This window comes from Amia ocellicauda, chromosome 12 (assembly GCF_036373705.1).
Source record: "Amia ocellicauda isolate fAmiCal2 chromosome 12, fAmiCal2.hap1, whole genome shotgun sequence".
NCBI lineage: Eukaryota > Metazoa > Chordata > Actinopteri > Amiiformes > Amiidae > Amia > Amia ocellicauda.
Genome location: NC_089861.1, coordinates 11,064,853 through 11,086,294, shown reverse-complemented (window position 1 = coordinate 11,086,294; position 21,442 = coordinate 11,064,853). Strand labels below are relative to the sequence as shown.

At 38.8% G+C, this 21,442-nt stretch overlaps 1 protein-coding gene across 8 annotated transcripts in view; it reads left to right on the top strand.

The window, feature by feature from the left end:
* Nucleotides 1–21,442, top strand: part of dysf (dysferlin, limb girdle muscular dystrophy 2B (autosomal recessive)) — a 109,879-nt gene that overhangs the window by 53,944 nt on the left and 34,493 nt on the right. For 4 of the 8 annotated variants that reach the window (XM_066718331.1, XM_066718332.1, XM_066718335.1 and 1 more), the window contains 11 exons: nucleotides 4–91; nucleotides 1,634–1,711; nucleotides 6,007–6,188; nucleotides 7,425–7,565; nucleotides 8,445–8,474; nucleotides 10,284–10,319; nucleotides 11,629–11,670; nucleotides 13,769–13,870; nucleotides 14,239–14,400; nucleotides 14,938–15,103; nucleotides 16,599–16,672. In XM_066718331.1, the coding sequence (XP_066574428.1) occupies nucleotides 4–91; nucleotides 1,634–1,711; nucleotides 6,007–6,188; nucleotides 7,425–7,565; nucleotides 8,445–8,474; nucleotides 10,284–10,319; nucleotides 11,629–11,670; nucleotides 13,769–13,870; nucleotides 14,239–14,400; nucleotides 14,938–15,103; nucleotides 16,599–16,672 (1,101 nt within the window). The remainder of the gene's footprint in view (nucleotides 1–3; nucleotides 92–1,633; nucleotides 1,712–6,006; nucleotides 6,189–7,424; nucleotides 7,566–8,444; nucleotides 8,475–10,283; nucleotides 10,320–11,628; nucleotides 11,671–13,768; nucleotides 13,871–14,238; nucleotides 14,401–14,937; nucleotides 15,104–16,598; nucleotides 16,673–21,442) is intronic. The other 4 variants (XM_066718334.1, XM_066718338.1, XM_066718337.1 and 1 more) reach the window with 1 other exon arrangement.

Below are 21,442 nucleotides of genomic sequence, written 5' to 3'. Positions count from 1 at the left end.
CAGGGAGGTGTGATGGAGGAAAAGAATGGTGACAAATCAGTGACTGCCAGCTTTGGGGTGAACAGACCCACCATCTCCTGCATGTTTGATAGTGAGTAGACCCCACCAGAGGTAGGGGATGGATTAAAACTCCCTGTACATGGCCACACCACACAGCTTGGAATGTAGCACCTTGTAAATGTGTGGAACTTAAGATTTCATTTAAAAAAACTAAAAACATCTCTGTCCCAGTTAAGTACTACCAGTGTAAAAGTTAGAAAATAATAAAAATAATCAAAACAGAAAGGCAGCCCATTAGCACTACCAATACAAGTATTAGAAATATGGCATTTGAACAGCTGTAGCAATAAGTTAAATATGTATGCATAGAGATATTCATTTGGGAACCCTGCTGCTTCACAAGTTAATTATTTTACCTGCCAGCACTTCACATTCCAACCAAATTGCTAGCACCGCAGCACAAGTCACTAACTTCATGGGACGAGGGGTAACAGATCCTCAACAAGGACTTTCTGCGGCACGATGTTCATATTCATGCACTGGGATAAGTTATCCAAATAACAGCACAACCCTTGCAGACAAAGGAGCTCCCATCCATATCCACAGCACCATCCCTGACCTTCCTGTGCCCGGCAGTGCCCCGGGTTCACACACAACGCTGCTCCGGCTGATGTTCAGTGAGCAGCAGGGGAGGGCTGGCAGGCCTGTAATTAGGGGGAATGAACTGAGGCACAGATGGGGACTTGCTCTGGCCATGGGCTAGGTGCAGGGAGAACAGATGACAATAAAACATGAAAGGTGCATCTTGGCCAGCCCTCTTTCTCTTTTCCTTTTTAATCAAACACATGCAGAAGATTACCTCCACCTTAGTTAAAGGGCAGGCCTTGAACGCTTTACTTTACTTTGTTTTATAGTCCTTTTGTGCATCACTGATCTGTGCAAAAAGTGATTGGGCTCCATCGTATACAGGTTTTTGTCATTAGTCACAAATTGTAGACATTTCCAGTGCAGAAAATTAATACATATTTCAATTTAATCGATGAAAACTGTTTTTAAGCTACCAAAATTGCAGTCATAAATTATTACAGTCCAGAAAATGTTATCTCGGATTTAATACGGTTGTCAATAAGCTGATAGTAACTGGGCTATCATAAGGATTCTATTAGATTTTTTAAACAAAAGCTGAATTATCTACAAATAATTCAGTACTAAAGGCCTGGTGATTATTCACTGTATAAACCTGTATTTGTATACCATAGGTTAGACTAACAATCGCATTTTACCCCAACTGTGATATTTTCAGCACACAGACCAAGATTTATTTTTAAAGAAATTACACAGCAGAAGACGAGTTTCAAAATATTTATCTGACTGTACAGTTGATTCACTCCATTTAATCCAGTTAGACAAAACCACTGGAAATCTAATGACTTGGCCAAGAAAGGCTCAAAGACTGCACTTTTGTAATCAGAACATTGCCAGCTGACAAACATGCTGATGATTTTTCATTAAAATACACCTGGGCAGGACCAGAATGCAAACAGAAAGTGCTTAAAAGAATAAAAAAAGGTAAACATTAAAGATGGCTGGGGAAGAAAATATGAATTTGTGTCTGTGTTGTATCGTCTGGCAGGTGGCACTCGATACCATTTGCGGTGTTACCTGTACCAGGCCAGGGAGCTCATAGCTATGGACAAGGACAGCTTTTCAGGTGAGTAATGGAGCATAACCTTATTTTCACAACAGTTTAGGGCTATACTGCACTGGATTTTCTAACCTTTGAAAATATTTGAAACCAGACTCTTTATTGGGTCTTAAAGTATAAAGCTTATATACCCAGAATGTTTCTCTCTGTAATAATCATCTTTGCGTGTCCCTACCCTGTTATTTTCTTCTTTAAAAAGGTCACATTATGCTACATGAAAGCTAAATATATATACGCATTTAATAAGGGTAATAATATAAAGTGCTGATGTAAGAGCGAGTCCAGTACTGCTCTGGCACCAAAAGTATAAGAGAGGGAAAGATGCAAGCTTTTGAAGGCCCAGAGCAGCACATTTACAGCTGTGGGCAACAATGGAGTTCTACCGTCTTTCTGAGTCATTCCTCCCAGTGTCTGAAGGTCAGAGGTTCGGGGAGTGAAGGCACTAGGATTACTGGCATGTCACAGCTGAGGGCTTATACCACTATCCAGAAAAATGCAAGAATAGTAGGAAATGGTTGCAGCCGATGATATGTGATTAATCAGTACATTATATCTGTGAAGTTAGCGAGTAGCTTGTTGAAGGATATCTGAACCATCACGTCTAGACTAGAAAGATCGCTCTGAACATGTAAATCCGTGGTAAGGCTTACAAAGTGTGTGCCAAGATGACAGATCAAGTGAGTCTGGTCCTGATGCCATCAAACTAATTAAAACCATTCGATATGCCTGCATTTCTGCCCCCGTAGGGCTCTCGATCTAGAGTCATGCCTGCGAATGCGCTGTGGATCTTGTTTTCTCACTAGTCAGTCTTAATGGAAAATGATGCTAATCGCCCTGCCACTGTCATCTGTCAGTAATAATCCCGCATTAAGGCAAGCGGTGCTGTAACCACAGATCGGGTATGGTTCTAATCCCACTGTGATTTCTGGTCCGATCATGTGTTTTTTTTTTTTTGGTTTCGCTTTTTCTGTGGAAAAGAAGAGATAGCAGCGAGATGGCAGACACATTAGCGTTATTAAAGCACAATGCAACACGATCTTTCTTGCCACTTGCCACATAGCCAAGTGCATGACATAATAATTTACCATCAGTCTATGTACTCGAACCGGTTTGTTAAAGGTCCCAGAAGGAAATTGCATCTAAATGCTCCTTGTGTTCAACATCAGTCCGTGTGGGACAGAATTGAAACCTGTCTGACTGGGATTGCATGATGTAACCCCCCAGTCCTGCTTCCATATTACTGGTGCTCAAATAGAGTTCCACTGTTTTGTGATCATTGCCAGAACATGCCTTGTTATTCCTAAACCACCACTGAACTATGTTTCCTGGTATGGAAAATAAACATGATACACCGTGTGTTTATGGCACAATTGCTGAAATTGGTCTGAAAAAGTACAGCAGAAGAAGAACGGTGATGCGTGATTGGAAACTGCTCTGGTTGCGGCCTTGGAAATTCAGCGACGTTTATCCATCTTCTGTAAATATCAAGATACACCGTCATCTAATAATGCAGCCATCTTAGCCATTCTTCTGTATTCCAACATGTTGCCAAATCCAATATGTTGGCACATTGTCCAAAACTTTGTCAGGGCTTTCTTGGTCCTTTTGAGAAAACAAAATTAAGCATGTTCACCTTATAGTATGTATGCAGTTATAATACACCTAATACTGCACTTGTGTAATGCTTGTGTAAAATTTAAGTTGCCCTGGATAAGGGATATACACACAAACAAACAAATAAATACTTAAATATGAAATATAAATGCTTAGTTTGAGATAACTGCACATTGCTTAGGTTGGACAGGAAAAATAATAACCTTTAAAGTTCTTAGAAATATAGAGCTCAGGGGCAGATCCCTAAGGGGTTACAAAAACTAACTTTTATCTTGCAAACAGCAGATCAAGCAAAATATTCTCCATGTTTGTAGCTCAAAACTGTAAATTATTATTATTATTATTAGTGTTGTTTTTTCCCATATGTTTGCATCTTTCCATGATGTATTATATATATATATATATATATATATATATATATATATATATTCCCCTGAGAACAAAGCCTTGAAAAACATCCTTTAGGTTAACCGACTTTATTTAATTGTAATACCTGTCAGGTTAAAACATGTTGGATGTCAGAATACGAGGAGACTTTTGAACCACAGATGCTGACCAGTGAAATGCAATAACACAAAGTTAATATAATCCTGATTAATCCAGGTTAAACTGGATATGATTGTATACCCATGCAATATGGTATGGAAATAGAAAACAGCCAAGTTTAAAAATATACACTGGATTAGTACGTTTAGGGGACCATTGCTAGTTGTCAAATACAGGTCAAATGCAATTGAGCAATTTGGATGTGAGTAGTAAGTGAATATTTAAATTTTATGCTAAAGTGTACATTTTACAAGTAATGGTAGGTATATAGTTTGCTCATTTTTTTCACAGATGTGTAGATTTGTGTGTGTGTGAGAGACTGCTCAGTATAGGAATTGCTGGCACATTTGCTGAAATAAGTGGAAAATAAATTATGCGTTCTGTTTATTTTGTTGTAGGTTCCCTGCTTATAGTGTTTTTACTGCATTGGCTAAGCCAATTTCCCACACCAGAAACCAGTGAGTTAGCTTATACAAAAGAGATTGTGATTCAGATGAAGGAGGGGGGGTCGATGAAAGAATCTTGAAAAAAAAAAAGCGACAAGATAATGGAAACAAGCTTCTGCTCTCCATTAAATCACCCAATACCATAAACCAATCTGAATGAAATAAAAAAGGAAAATTATACATGGGCTCATTAAAAAAACATGATCCATTTATAATTCAAAAATGCAGCGTAGTCTTCTGATTACTAATCTCTTCTCATTTGATATTTTCTTGGGGTAAACCACAGTCACTTTGGGGTTGAGCTAAAAATTGCAAATCCTAAACCAGCTATAAAGTTCAGAATGAGAGAGAGATTGGGAATCGCTGCTGTAGTTATTGGACTGCTGAGTGAATGTGTTTGCTTAACCTCCTGTCTTCAGTGGAAAATAACATTTGCACAGAAAACCAGGGGGTTACCAGCACTCATGATGATGAAGATGAAGATGATTATGATTACAATAACAAAGAAGATGAAAAAATAAAAGAAAGAAGAAGAATTCATTGTACCAAGCAAACATTAAATTAAATATCAGGTGTAAGGGGAGATAATACCAGGCACTGAGACCAGGTAGTGACCTGTGGTTGAATGGTCTGGGATCTCATCTCTCTTAGAGAGAAACAAAATAAGCCCCAGGAGCTCTGCCCCCTTCTTGTCTGTCCCCTCTCACATCTGTTTATTGTCTTTCTTTACCTCAGTGCCTGAGTGAAATCTGTGAGGTACTTTCCATAGTTGGCATGGGCATTGGATATCAGAGTATTTATTTTTACAAAGGGGGAAAAAAAAATCTAATTAAATCAGGAACATTTTTGAACCAGCACTGGAAAACTAAATGTTAAATCATTTTTTTTTCTTTTTAAAGCCCCGTGTTTATGAAGAGGAAAGGTTAGCCTGCACTTAGAAAAGCTACTTTGATTTTTCCAAGTGAAACGATCCCTCGGCGCCCATTTACATGTCTTGAAATAATAAACTACCAAGGAATTTATTCTGATGTATTTTTGTGGCATTCCTGAGGTTTTAATGTCATTTATTTTTTCTTCTACTTTTGGAATACTCCAAAAATGTTTTTTAGTGTAAAAGACATATGGCAGTTTCTTTTTTGGTGTATTAATATTTTTAAAATTCATATGCCGACTCACATTTTGATATTTACTCTCTTGTTTCCTAATGTAAAGAACCACAAATGTGGTGAGAAGTCCCACAAGTATAGAATACATTTTCTTGTTGAGTGAAGATCTGTACAGACATAAAAAGACAGACTGGAAACATGTCTTAATTATTTTGTATGGGAATTCCTCCTGCTTAGTTTTCAGAACATGATATAGAGCATCACTGGTGATTCATTGAAAGACATTAAACATAATTCATTACTGAATAAAAAAATACTAGAATTACTTAATATTTAAACATAAACATAAAGCCCCAAAGCCCTTACTTAATCTTAAAGCATATTAATATGCTGTGTGGATATTAATTTTCTTGTCTTCCTTTTTTGGACATATTACTGTCTGTATTTATATTTATTCTTAATCATTTTAATGTACTATTTTAGGAGGAGTTTGTTCCCTTTTATTGAATTCTTAAATGGTTTTAGATGTTATTGATTACACATGCTATGCAAATGAAACTGTACTGTCTTTCTGTTCCTGTTTCTCTAGATCCATACGCCATTGTCTCCTTCCTCCATCAGAGCCAGAAGACTGTGACAATCCGTAACACACTGAACCCCGTTTGGGATCAGACACTCATCTTCCATGAGATTGAGATCTTCGGGGACCCCCAGGTGACGGAGCAGAACCCCCCTAGCATCGTGGTAGAGATCTTCGACCAGGACACCTATGTGAGTTTCATTGAGGGTCAGGGGACACAGTCGTGCCATCAGAACTCAGATTGCTAATTGTGCTGCTGTCCAAAAAGCTTATAAGAAATAGAGAATCTTAATCAACTTAATCCTGGGTGGTTCTGAATGAAACATTTAGAAATTGTTCAAGTAACTCTTATTTTGGGATGTATCTTCCATACGCTGTCTTAGCCCATACAGTCACATTGAGTTTGTGTGTTTTGACCTAACTTGTGTGGTTTACATGCGTGGAGAGAAATACTCGAGGCACTTACATCACAGGATCCATGTCTGTCATGTGATAACTTGTTCAAATTCAACTGGGTACAGCTGTGGCTTGTGCCTCGTGTCTAGTATTTTAATACTTGGTTTTATTGATCTTACCTTAGGTGTTGTTCACATCACTGATGGAGCTAGCAAGCCCTGAATATAAGTTTTTTATAAAGTTAGGATTTCAACACGATGTACAGTACTGAACAGTGCACAACAGACCCACATCAATATAGAGAGCATAATGATAAAAAAAACACGGAAAAAAACAAACATAAAAAAACAGCTTTCCGCATTGCCATTAACCTGAAGTACACCATGAAATATTAATCAGCAACTTACTTTACCTTGAAACCCACAATACACTAGCCAGTTATCTTGCTCTTTTATAATGTGGTCATTTAAGGATACATAAGATTATCTTGGTAGAATGTACATGTGAAATGCGGGTTTATATGTGGAAATGGGCATGTTTCTTCCTTGGTTTCATAATTTTTATGCAATTTACTCGAGTATTTGGGATTACCCTGTTCTTCTCTGTTGCCTTTTTTTTTTTACGTCAAATCTGATGCTCCGAAGTTTCCGTCCAAACATGCATGTGCATCATCACTTCATGAGTTAAAAACACTGCATGTAAACTCCCCCATTGACACAATGATCTGATTGTCTGTTCTCACTCCAATTTATTTTTAATATTAACATAAACAAATTAAAAATATATATTTAAATCTTCAGTCCACCTACTAATTAAAAATCATATACTGAGTATTTGATGCAGGATTCTCATTGGGTGGAAGGAAGAAGTTTTTTAACAACTAGCAACCTCCATCAAGTAGTGAGTGTATGTATGTTGTGTGGAGGGGTGAAACTTTTGATTTCATTCAGGCCCCAATTGCAAACTCATTTTAAGAGTCAGTGGTTAATCCACTGGAGATTGATGGATGTTGTTCTGTTGGTGTCCTACAGGGGGCAGATGAGTTCATGGGACGCTGTGTGTGCCAGCCCAAAATGCAGACCTCTCCACGTCTGGCTTGGTTCCCAATACAGCGGATGGGCAAGAGCGTCGGAGATCTTCTGGCAGCATTTCAGCTCATCCGCCTAGAGAAGGTGAGGTCAACATATATTTACGACATAGAAATAACCTTGCCCAGGAGAAGCTGCTTCTCACAGACTTCTCTACTGATGTTTCCAAGGTCAGGGACAAAAAAGAGAGAGGACATCTAGCTTCTCATCACACTCCATGTGTCATACATTTATCTTCAAAGTAAGAGCACATAAGGGCACTCTGGGACCAGGACTGTGAACCACTGATTTAAAGGCAGTGGGTTATTTCTGTTGTTAAATACCTATACACGGCCTACTAGATGAATGCATGTAGTAAAGCCTCAGTCCCCTGTAAATAGTCATGTGCCTCTGCAAAAGTCTCTGTTATAAATACATGTGTAGTGACCTTAAATTCACCAGGGGCCATTCTAGGTATTTTCATTCAGGGGAAATTACAGGAGATCAGGTGGGGTGCAGAATGGAGAAGCATGATTCTCTGCCAAAAAACAAAAAGCAGACTAGGACCAATTATATTGTTTGAGGTTTCCACTGTGTTTTGGTAACTTCTGATGCCATTTTACATGCCGTTCAAATAAGCATAACTCTACCATTGATGAAAAGTTATAGGTTAGGTAGCAGGGGCGACCAAGGGTGGAGGGGGGCGGCTGGATATTTGTCTTTTTCTGATGGAAAAAAAAAGTTTTGTAGAAGGCAAATGGCCCCTTGCCTCCCAATTATTGGCAACACCACTGACAGTCATAGTCCATGCACTGTATCTACTGTGTATATCTCAGGGGCCCTCTCTCAGATTGTGGATGACTCTGCTTTCACATGTGAAAAGCCCGCTTTCCCAGCAGTTAGGAGCTAATTTAATAATGGAGTATGAAGTCATTCCCTTCATTTGAGACTCATTAAGTCCTGCTCTCTCTTTCTTTCCCACAGCCAGCGGTCCATCACATCCCCGGCCTGGAGGTTAGTCGCATTACAGAAGGGGCTGGCCCCCTTCCCCATGGGTATAGCACGGCACTCCTGAATCAACCAACTATTGCAGGAGAATTAAATATAACTTCTCAATGTCGGATGAATCCACTGTACCTGGAGGAAGCCAAATTGCTCAATCTGCCTAAAAGTCACTGCCTTGCAGAATCAAAATGCCAGAAATGCTTGCCAAAGCAGTCCCACAGATATACCCCAGCTGAACATTGTTAGGCAAGGCTAATCACTGGGAAATGTAATTAAACAGCACATTTACATGTGGACATAATCGCCCACTCGCAGAACTGAAGTCATGAATCTGCTACCTGGCTGAGCTACATGCTTTACTGCAGCTTTTCAGACCTTTGTGCATGCCTTCCATGATCCATGATATGTAGACTATCCAGATGGGATAATTACTAGTGATTATTGATAGCAATAATGGGATTTAAAGTTTCCAGGAATAGCATGACTACATTGCCCCATTTCTTCAAGGAGGCTGAATGTTTGTTCACATTTTTTACATTCAGGTTTTCTATGATTCTGTAGGAGTCAGTGACAAATCCCAGTGCAAATGTAGGCTCTGAATATGGAGTCCAGGGCTGAAATGGAAAGAGACGTGGGTGTTTAGAACAAACTGCCAAGCCATAGAATAAATGCTGATTCAGTAGGTTCTTAAAAAAGAAACAACGCAGAAGTAGAAAAAAAAAAAAAAAACATTAGGTTCTTGGATCAATAAGTTAGAAATAGAAGAAGATGAGCCAGATTGTTATTTTTTTACCTTTCTTATGTTTTCAAACTGAAAAAAAATAATTATCGACAATTTTGTTGGAAATTGATGGAAAATATGTTCACCATATTTATTTTCCTTGAATGTTTTACAGTTCCACAGGATTTTGACCGTTTTCTCTAAATTCAGAAGTCCAAGACTTAATTGCAAGACTCATTTGATCTGATTTGATTTTAATAGCAACTGGTTGTTTTAAGTTGTGAATGAAATGCAGAGCCCTGATAATTCTAGGTGCACTGTAGTGTCAATCTAACACATCAAAGGACTAATGGAGATTCCAACAATAAAATTGAATATAATTACTTTCATCTCCAAATTAATCACTGTATTCTGCAGGCTTTACATGTGTACAATGTAAATTGCATAATATGCTGCTTTGGTATTGCAAGTTATTATTCTATTATTCTACCCAGGACACAATTTGGTAATTACGTGTTGACAAACAAGTCTTTCTCTGTGATCTTTCCTTAAAATAGGAAGACACTTATTTACACAAGAAATCACTGAGGCCAGGCACAAAATATGGGTTTAGGTTATGGGTTGAATAAGGTACCAGCAACCAAGTGACCAAGATAGACCATTTGGACTCCTGTTGTTTGAAAGTATTCTTAAGAGTATTAAGTTATTAATGTTAGAATGCTTATATAGAATGGAAAAAAAACAATAGATTGAGGCAAACACAACCCATACAAAGTTGGTATACATTTACTTAACTAGCTGATTTGAAAGATGAATAAATCAATCAATCACAGTATACATCAGGGTGATCTGCACCCTTCAGTACCAGATTCACGCTAATGTGGTCCAGAATCTGAGCTTTATACATCCGTTACTGGTTACAGTAACAATATTGCATTAGCTCTTCCATAACAGATTAGCACTACCTTTATGTGGAGAGAAAATATGAGTATAGTCTTTGATGACTGTGTGTTTCAGAAACATTATTTTCTTTTGGAGAAGTGATGCATTTGCAGTTAACTTTCCTATTTCTTTTCTTTTCTTGCTTGGTCAAACAGGGAGAGCCGATGACCACTAGCACCATACTGGATGAGGTGAGTCCTCTGCAGGTTTCTGGCTTCCAGTTTGCCTGTTTACCATGAGTGAAGGAGTTCTATAAATGCCAAGTGTGACCCAATGTAGAAAGAAGTGGTTCTCCGGTATCTGGAGTGTTATAACCATTTACATATTCAGATACTGTTCTTGTGAATCTGACATACACAGGAGACATAGACCTAAATTAAATGGAATTTCACGAAAAATCCAAATGCAATATGCCATTCCTAGTGCTATATAGAAAAACACTTTGGGATTGTAATAGTTCTTCAGAATTCTTCATGAGCACACATTAAGTCTCTCATGAGTGTTCAGTCAAATTATAACTGGAACAAACCCTTAAACAACTCTTTATTTAGCATTAATTACACAACTAATTAACTAAACTAAATAAACTAAAATAATCCCAGTAAAACCCCATATCCATTCCCAGGACCCCACTTACCCCAGGGGAAGTAAAGTACCTTGCTCAAGGGTACAACAGCAGTGTATTGATCCCTCAACGCTCTTAGGAGTCCAGAGACCTATGCAATACTTCACACTGCTATTTGCACTGACAAAGAAAAGACGCCTCCAAATAAATGATAAGGGGACCTATCAGTTACGTCAGAAGATTGTCTGCCTAATAACTATCTTGGATACATGCATCTGCCATTATTTTTATTAACTACAATATTGTGTCATAAGTTGAATTGACTTTAATTCTAATTTCAATGTACTGAAATTCAGGGTCACTAATTGTTTGCTTTTGGTTCCTTCCTTAATGTTTGAAAATACCCTCCTTTCGCTAGAGCAGATGCATAAGTGCTTATAAAAGGGACACAGATCCTTATTTATTTGTGGTACTTTCTCCATCTTCTAAGTAATTATATTGCAACAGTACTCTAGTGCATACATTTTTGTCCCGGAGACAGTGACTGCAGCCATATTGGCAAAATATGGCTCTCAGAACTTACCTTTTCAATTGGAAAATGTACAGAAGTTACTAAGGATATATTCTGTACATTTAAATACATTTGTAAAAAGTGAAAATGTGCACGTATGTATATATGCTTTTATTATTATTATTATTTATTTCTTAGCAGACGCCCTTGTCAAGGGTGACTTACAAAATCTGGGATAGCTGTAAAACATTATGATATTTGCCAAGCCATGCTAAAGAAAAATGCGTTGTTAACTGAAATGGTAAAGTATATCTAAGAGAGAACCCTTTCAACTGTAAGAGACAAATGAGTTTGTAATAAACTCTCTGCTTCTCTCCCCTGCCTGTCTGCCACCTGTTTCTCTGGGGTCTGTGGCTCCTCACAGCTGATTCTTCCGGGCTTCTTCTATGAGAATCTGCAGCAATGGGTACTTCACAGCTCCTCACTCTTCAGTGCTAAGACACGCAGCTCAAGACTCTGGTTAGGGGGCTAACAGACACTGGATCAGATCAAGATAGATCAGTTCTATAAGAAAGGACTGAGATTCCAGTCTCTGTATCCTGAAGCACAGCAATATTTGTAGTTTTGCAGGATATGATACCTAGACATCAGTTCCATTGTGGACCACTAGCCCTCCTAGTTCACCACCCTTATGGTTTGATTAAATTCAAAGTGTATTCTGGTGCAGCTAAACTATCAATCAGATATAAAACATAAGACGTTCTAGTGAAGTGATAAATTACAAGTAAATGAGACGCCATGTGGAGTGAAGAACCAGATATATCTCAGGGAAATGGTACTAGCAAGGAAGAAGCTAGGCCATTTTTCAGATCACTTATCTGGTCTGCTGGAGTGTCTTGTCTGTAACTGCAGATTCATTCCACAGACACTGCTTATAGTTCTATAGCCACTAATTTAAAAGCAAATATGGCTTTGATTTGAAGTTTTGAATTGATTTGGCATGCACAAATACATACACATCCCCCTGCACATACAAAATGCTTGGAATAACTTAAACATGGACAGTGAGCATGTATGATGCTTGGTCTCTTGGCTAATCTTGATTGAGGACCAGCAGTTATTTGGCTAAACCACCAAATGCACTGAAAACCAAGCAGCGTCTTTGTTGCATCTCGCAACACAACATTGCTTGCCTCTTTTCACGTCACACTCAGTCCTTTTACTCGCTCCTTAAACATTAACACTTCAGTCTATATTCTTCTGATGTGTGGTTTGCTTTTGCTATTATATATTTTTTTCCACAGTGGAATTACTTCAGTCTAACAGATATGCATTAGATATGGAGTGCTACAAGCCAGCATGCCATCTTCCTCTGTATCTGTAGATGTTTATCATATATGTATTTATGTTGTGTATCATGTAGCAGTGTAACATATGTAGACTCTTCGTGCTCATGAGCCTTACAGTGTTACTGTGATGTGACTCCTGAAGACTTTGGAGAGCGCTCAAACCTCTTGTGTCAGGGGATCTTCCTTGCGGGTTTGTCCTAAATTTGTGGCCGTGTTCCTCAAGCACTCAGAGGTGCCTCTAATCCAAGCAAAATCTGACCACACACAGTACACTGGTGCTGTGATTCAAATCAATGGAGATTACTGCAGTTTAGTCGCTAAGATTAATGAAAATCACCACGGTCAGGGGAATTGTCTTTTATAGCCGATGGTTTATCACTCATTTGGGGCTGTGTGGAACAGGCGCTCGGCGGGGAGACAGGCTCGAAGCCACATGTGCTGTTCAGTTCCAGTGATCTTACTTCAAGCATCACATCAGTAAATGTCAATACCACTAAAATTACATTTTTTTAAAGCATTATACATTTGCTATTTGACCACAATACAGTTTGCATCTATTATTATTATTATTATTATTATTATTATTATTATTATTATTATTATTATTATTAGTAGTAGTAGTAGTAGTAGTAGTAGTAGTAGTAGTGGTAGTAGTAGTATTATTATTGTTTCATTTTGGTCTGTTTGTCTGTTTTTGTTATTTTTTTTAACAGCATGCATTTGTTACTTGCATCTCCATGTTGAATGCATTATGTGATGTTTAGTGAGTTAATACTTTTGACATTTCCCTTTAATTAACAGACTTAATGCATTATACTCATATGTTATTGTATTGCACTACTATAGCGAACCGTTTTTTGTTTGCATAAATGTAGGAGAATAGTGTATTGTTTTATGTGATTATTATTATTGTTATTACTACTGATACACATAGGTTCAATAAAGCACATGTTGCACACATTATGAATTACAAACCAATAATTCCACATAGAAAAATCATAATGTTTGACATAACTTGATTTAAGGTACATTTTGATTTCAGAAAATACACAAATAGCTAATACATTAACTATTTTAGTAAATAATGGTAGCTGCTGTAAATTCTTATTTTGATCACATTTATCAACACAGTTACACAAATAAAAGCATTTTGACAATAGTTGATGACTTGTGTTTGTGTGTAGCAGTTTCACTCACTCTGTTTTTGTATTACAGACTACAGACACAGACCTGCCCTACCCACCCCCACAGAGGGAGCCCAACATCTATATGGTCCCTCAGGGTATCAAACCAGTCCTGCAGCGCACTGCCATTGAGGCAGGTACCATTTGTATCATCTCTCCCTCTATCTCTCTCTCTCTCTATCTCTGATATAATGATCACATAGCAGATATGACTAATCCTGGTAAGTAATTGCCATAGCTCCATAAATTCTACATGGTTGTGTATACCTGTTTTAATTTCCAGCAGATTCAGTGAATGGTGGGTGGAGCTAAACGTGTCCTTAGGAATAGGACTTGGGACGCACAAGTTTCTCTCATGCCTTTGCTCAGACTTGGCCACAGTGGTGCTAGTACCATGCCAGAGCTACTTGTTGGGAACCTTGAGGTGGTCGCTCTGGTACTCTAACTGTGGCTTCTTAGTAATCTGTATCTTCTATATGTATTCTCTGCTGTGCCATGTAGATCCTGGCCTGGGGAGTGAGGAATCTGAAGAGTTTCCAGCTGGCCAGTGTGACCTGCCCCAGTCTGCAGGTGGAGTGCGGGGGGGAGATGATCCAGAGCTGTGTCATCCGCAATGCCAAGAAGAAGCCCAACTTCGACATCAATGTGCTCTTCATGGAGGTGGTGGGTGACCTAACTCCCTTCTGTCTCTTGATGAAACCTGTCTGTCACTGTCACTGAATAAAGCATAGCAAAGCAGAATGGAGTTCACTTCCACATTCAGTGCATGGTGGGATACTGTACCATGAGGCATTATGCTGTGAGGAACTGTAACCGAACTCTTTGTGGATGCAGTAATCTGGGCTGAACATACAATAGTTCTTCTGTGTGGGGGCACTTTGAGGTGGATTAATTAGATTGTATCTCAAGATTGGTTATATAGTGTAGACAGGGCCTTTGTTTCTTTATAGTGTAGTTAATCTTTACCACAGCACTCCACTATATGGTCCCTTAACCTCATTGTAGTCATAGTTTATTTTGCCTTTCAAGTTATGTTGAATCAGAAAGCGCTCCTGTGTGAAAAGAGCTAAGTTGTCTTACATAGGAAATACACCGGAAGTGAATAAAGGGGTGTGGTGACTGCATGAGTGCCTTGTGTGAGCTAACAACAAGGGGCAAATAATGGTATTTATGGACACACAACTTGACCTCTTCCCCCAGCGTCTACCCAGGGAGGAGCTGTACATGCCACCCATCGTTTTGAAAGTGATTGACAACCGGCAGTTTGGCAGGAAGCCCGTGGTGGGACAGTGCACTATCCGCAACCTGGAGGAATTCCGCTGCATGCCAGTCAGTCTGGATAGGGACACCGCTGAAGACCTATCAGGTAGGAAGAGTTGTAATGTAATGCTTTAAAATTCAGTTACATGAAAATTTGTTAAAAAAACGTTTCGATGTCTTACAAATTGTAAGACATAAGTTTACATTATAGTTATTAATAACTACATTAATAATGCTTTTATAAGTTGTTATTCAGCATTTATTAATAGACCATTGACTGCTTATGAGCTGCTCTTCATTTTATCTTGTTAGAAAGTATTACCAACATGATTTGATAACAACTCTTAATACTTTACTACTTGAAGATAGGTATCATTTAAAACAATTCCTCACTTGTGTGTTTGTTTGTCTAATAAAAAAGTTGTTATTAAAGAAAAAGCCATTACAGACATTTTTATTAAAACATTTTGTTAGCTCGTTTCTAAAATGAGTCATGGTAGCTATTAGAAACGTGTACTATAACTAATGTATAACTTAAGTAACACATATACCTGATATTGTTAATGATAATGACTTGATACCTGTAAAGAGTTGTTTAGAAAGGTTTCAGGGAGCAACCATTTATTACATTATTAAATTGAATTATGTTTGCTCAATATCTTGGCAATAACACACCTGAAGTGTAGTATGTCTAAAACCAAGGACTCCAAAAGGGAAGAATCATCACCAACAAAAGCTGACCCCTTTTAAAAATTCCACCCTTTAAAAACATAAATTAATAAAGATTGGGAAACATTTAGTATTTAACAATTTAGCAGCTGTCAGTAGTTTATAGATCCCATGGAACAAACACCAGATTACCCATCAGGACCAGATTTCCCCTGAAGGAATGTTTGACTTGCTCAATCAGTGGATAACTAACATGTTTTTACAGCTTTTCAATCATGGTTATTTAGACTGACCTATAAAATTGGTGGGACTGCTCTAAACAAATCTGATGGCTTTGCTTTCACTGTAGCTTTCCTGTTTGTCTGGTGACAATCCTACTTTTAAATTTTGCAAATAACAAAACAGCAGAAATTGTAATGAATCGGTTTGTGAATAAATGATACTTGTGTACTAAATAGGGTGCTATTTAAATCAAATATAAAATACAGGGAATTTTATACAGGGAATGCTGGTGTGATAATTTCCACATTCTTTGCATTTAAGTTAATTATACTATTAATCAATGGGTTTTGTTGGTAAAATGTATATTTAAAGGCAAGTTCATTTTGTACAGATACATTTGTGTGTGCGCAGTGTGGAGGCTAAATAAAATGCAGGAGATCAAATTGTTTCTTATTTAAGTGTGATGTACGGTATATATACTGTATTTATGGTCATCTTTAAATGTGAATTGCATTAAATCATTCAGTTAATTACAAGATCCCAAGATCCCAGCCAATCATCAGGCATCACAGTGCACACTAACAATATAATTAATATAGGCAGCGTAGAACAGATTAGCTAAACACACAAGCACCAGATTTGAAGCACACAATCAGAATCATAGGCGGGGATACAAAGTTAAAAGCTGTGTTCATCGCTCTTCCTTCCAGATGAGATCAGCATCACACCTTGTGATGAAGTTTTGATTGACATTGATGACAAGGAGCCCCTCATTCCTGGACAGGTAGGAGAGTTTTGCATAGAAAGTGAGACGAGGCTGCGGACGCTCTTGCTTTTTAAAAGTCATGTTTCTATACGTAAATAACACTGAATAACCATTAACATGCCAAGCCACCACAGTATACACTCACCTAAAGGATTATTAGGAACACCTGTTCAATTTCTCATTAATGCAATTATCTAACAAACCAATCACATGGCAGTTGCTTCAATGCATTTAGGGGTGTGGTCCTGGTCAAGACAATCTCCTGAACTCCAAACTGAATGTCTGAATGGGAAAGAAAGGTGATTTAAGCAATTTTGAGCGTGGCATGGTTGTTGGTGCCAGACGGGCCGGTCTGAGTATTTCACAATCTGCTCAGTTACTGGGATTTTCACGCACAACCATTTCTAGGGTTTACAAAGAATGGTGTGAAAAGGGAAAAACATCCAGTATGCGGCAGTCCTGTGAGCGAAAATGCATTGTTGATGCTAGAGGTCAGAGGAGAATGGGCCAACTGATTCAAGCTGATAGAAGAGCAACTTTGACTGAAATAACCACTCGTTACAACCGAGGTATGCAGCAAAGCATTTGTGAAGCCACAACACGTACAACCTTGAGGCGGATGGGCTACAACAGCAGAAGACCCCACCGGGTACCACTCATCTCCACTACAAATAGGAAAAAGAGGCTACAATTTGCACAAGCTCACCAAAATTGGACAGTTGAAGACTGGAAAAATGTTGCCTGGTCTGATGAGTCTCGATTTCTGTTGAGACATTCAGATGGTAGAGTCAGAATTTGGCGTAAACAGAATGAGAACATGGATCCATCATGCCTTGTTACCACTGTGCAGGCTGGTGGTGGTGCTGTAATGGTGTGGGGGATGTTTTCTTGGCACACTTTAGGCCCCTTAGTGCCAATTGGGCATTGTTTAAATGCCACGGCCTACCTGAGCATTGTTTCTGACCATGTCCATCCCTTTATGACCACCATGTACCCATCCTCTGATGGCTACTTCCAGCAGGATAATGCACCATGTCACAAAGGTCGAATCATTTCAAATTGGTTTCTTGAACATGACAATGAGTTCACTGTACTAAACTGGCCCCCACAGTCACCAGATCTCAACCCAATAGAGCATCTTTGGGATGTGGTGGAACGGGAGCTTCGTGCCCTGGATGTGCATCCCACAAATCTCCATCAACTGCAAGATGCTATCCTATCAATATGGGCCAACATTTCTAAAGAATGCTTTCAGCACCTTGTTGAATCAATGCCACGTAGAATTAAGGCAGTTCTGAAGGCGAAAGGGGGTCAAACACAGTATTAGTATGGTGTTCCTAATAATCCTTTAGGTGAGTGTATATGCTTCTGTATGCTCTCATTCCTTGAGTGCAGTGTGCATTGACTAGATGGTGCAGTCACACAGTGGGGCAAAATGCAGATCTCAGAGTTACACTGTTAAGAGCTTCACCAGTGATGATATACACTCACCTATAGGATTATTAGGAACACCTGTTCAATTTCTCATTAATGCAATTATCTAACAAACCAATCACATGGCAGTTGCTTCAATGCATTTAGGGGTGTGGTCCTGGTCAAGACAATCTCCTGAACTCCAAACTGAATGTCTGAATGGGAAAGAAAGGTGATTTAAGCAATTTTGAGCGTGGCATGGTTGTTGGTGCCAGACGGGCCGGTCTGAGTATTTTACAATCTGATCAGTTACTGGGATTTTCACGCACAACCATTTCTAGGGTTTACAAAGAATGGTGTGAAAAGGGAAAAACATCCAGTATGCGGCAGTCCTGTGGGCGAAAATGCCTTGTTGATGCTAGAGGTCAGAGGAGAATGGGCCGACTGATTCAAGCTGATAGAAGAGCAACTTTGACTGAAATAACCACTCGTTACAACTGAGGTATGCAGCAAAGCATTTGTGAAGCCACAACACGTACAACCTTGAGGCGGATGGGCTACAACAGCAGAAGACCCCACCGGGTACCACTCATCTCCACTACAAATAGGAAAAAGAGGCTACAATTTGCACAAGCTCACCAAAATTGGACAGTTGAAGACTGGAAAAATGTTGCCTGGTCTGATGAGTCTCGATTTCTGTTGAGACATTCAGATGGTAGAGTCAGAATTTGGCGTAAACAGAATGAGAACATGGATCCATCATGCCTTGTTACCACTGTGCAGGCTGGTGGTGGTGGTGTAATGGTGTGGGGGATGTTTTCTTGGCACACTTTAGGCCCCTTAGTGCCAACTGGGCATCGTTTAAATGCCACGGCCTACCTGAGCATTGTTTCTGACCATGTCCATCCCTTTATGACCACCATGTACCCATCCTCTGATGGCTACTTCCAGCAGGATAATGCACCATGTCACAAAGGTCGAATCATTTCAAATTGGTTTCTTGAACATGACAATGAGTTCACTGTACTAAACTGGCCCCCACAGTCACCAGATCTCAACCCAATAGAGCATCTTTGGGATGTGGTGGAACGGGAGCTTCGTGCCCTGGATGTGCATCCCACAAATCTCCATCAACTGCAAGATGCTATCCTATCAATATGGGCCAACATTTCTAAAGAATGCTTTCAGCACCTTGTTGAATCAATGCCACGTAGAATTAAGGCAGTTCTGAAGGCGAAAGGGGGTCAAACACAGTATTAGTATGGTGTTCCTAATAATCCTTTAGGTGAGTGTATTATATATTGTAATATTTTAACAGTAAAATAGCCACTATAGACCATCATGGAATGTGAGAATCAGAATAAATACAATGATATTTCAACTTTTACATTTGGACAGACTCATGACAATTGCTACCATGGATCAGATAAGAATAGAAGTATTATATATGTTTATACTGTATGTCTTGTCTCTCTTTGTATGAATAGCACAGGTATAACAGATGGTGGCAGAGGACACAGTGACTTGTCTGTCGGACAGTACTTAGTGCTTTCTAAGGTGTTACGGGAAGTTTATTCTTTTTGGGATTGGGTACATTCCTTCTGTCCTCTGTCCTTATACTCTCTCAGTATAGATGGTCATGGGTGCATCTATTTGTGGAAGTTCCCTGATTTTTCTAGTTTGCCGCAATGTCTGCAAATTGGATCTCGGGTAAAAAATCCAGTCAAATTCAATCAGTTAAATGGAAGGTTGTACATACATTTAAATTATCTGAGTCCCTTAACCTTATATTGCATTAATAAGATGCAATATACCAGTTATTTGAAATCAGCTAATAATTTGAAGCAGGTAATTTGAAGCAGATTCCTGTTTCCATTTACTTTTTGTAATCTCAAAAGTATTTGTAGATTTTGTAAAAAAAACTTAATGCAGACCATCGCTCCATCCAGTGTCCTTAGTTTATTGATTGAAGAATCTCAGGTTGACTATGTTAGTTTCCAAATACTCTGCCTTCCGTCTGTGAAGAAAAGCTTCCCATTCAAAACAGCACTGACCATAGTGAGATATTTTCAACACAGGCAATCCTTAGGATATTTTTACCTGTGTACAGTGACCTTAGTACAGGCTTGTTTTTCTACCTATGTCCAGAAAGATTAGCTAGAGATCATAATCATAAGTGATTATGCAATAAATGCATATCTGATTTATGATGTCCTGTGAAAGTCAGCATACCTGTGATGTTCTCAAAATAAGAACTCGGATAAACAAGTAAGGCATGCGCTTATTTATTTCATTTATTAGTTCTCTTCTACAACAAAGTATATCTCTGTTTGGATTAACTGAAATAGAGAAAAAATTGAAATTTAATTAATCTAAATTGATACAATGTGGTAGTTTCCCTCAATGTGAGTTATTGCAATGATCCACATGGAAAAATAATTTAAATGTAATCGACTTTCCTGTGAAATTGGTTGCTGTAATTGAGACTATTCTATTTAAAGTGTAGGTGAAGCTAAATCTCATCCAGTGCTATTCCAGGGTATTTGAGGGACAGTGGTCTAGCCAGTTTCTTAGTGCATTGGACTTGACATACTGGGAAAAGTACCTGACTTATTTTGAACCTTCTGTCCAATTTGGTCATGTCCTTGACATATCAGTACCAGATTTGGCGAACTGAGAAATGGGACTTGGTTAGGATTTTATAGCTCCTACATTCATACACAGTCTCTCTTCTTGTATATTGCTCAGTTAATTATATATCTTTACTTTACTAATCTTGTATAAAGTTCCCCAAAAAGTATGCATACTACCGCAAAAGCCTGTGATGGGTCAGTACATACACTGGTCATACAGATATACACTCACCTAAAGGATTATTAGGAACACCTGTTGAATTTCTCATTAATGCAATTATCTAACCAACCAATCACATGGCAGTTGCTTCAATGCATTTAGGGGTGTGGTCCTGGTCAAGACAATCTCCTGAACTCCAAACTGAATGTCTGAATGGGAAAGAAAAGTGATTTAAGCAATTTTGAATGTGGCATGGTTGTTGGTGCCAGACGGGCCGGTCTGAGTATTTCACAATCTGCTCAGTTACTGGGATTTTCACGCACAACCATTTCTAGGGTTTACAAAGAATGGTGTGAAAAGGGAAAAACATCCAGTATGCGGGAGTCCTGTGGGCGAAAAATGCCTTGTTGATGCTAGAGGTCAGAGGAGAATGGGCCAACTGATTCAAGCTGATAGAAGAGCAACTTTGACTGAAATAACCACTCGTTACAACCGAGGTATGCAGCAAAGCATTTGTGAAGCCACAACACGTACAACCTTGAGGCGGATGGGCTACAACAGCAGAAGACCCCACTGGGTACC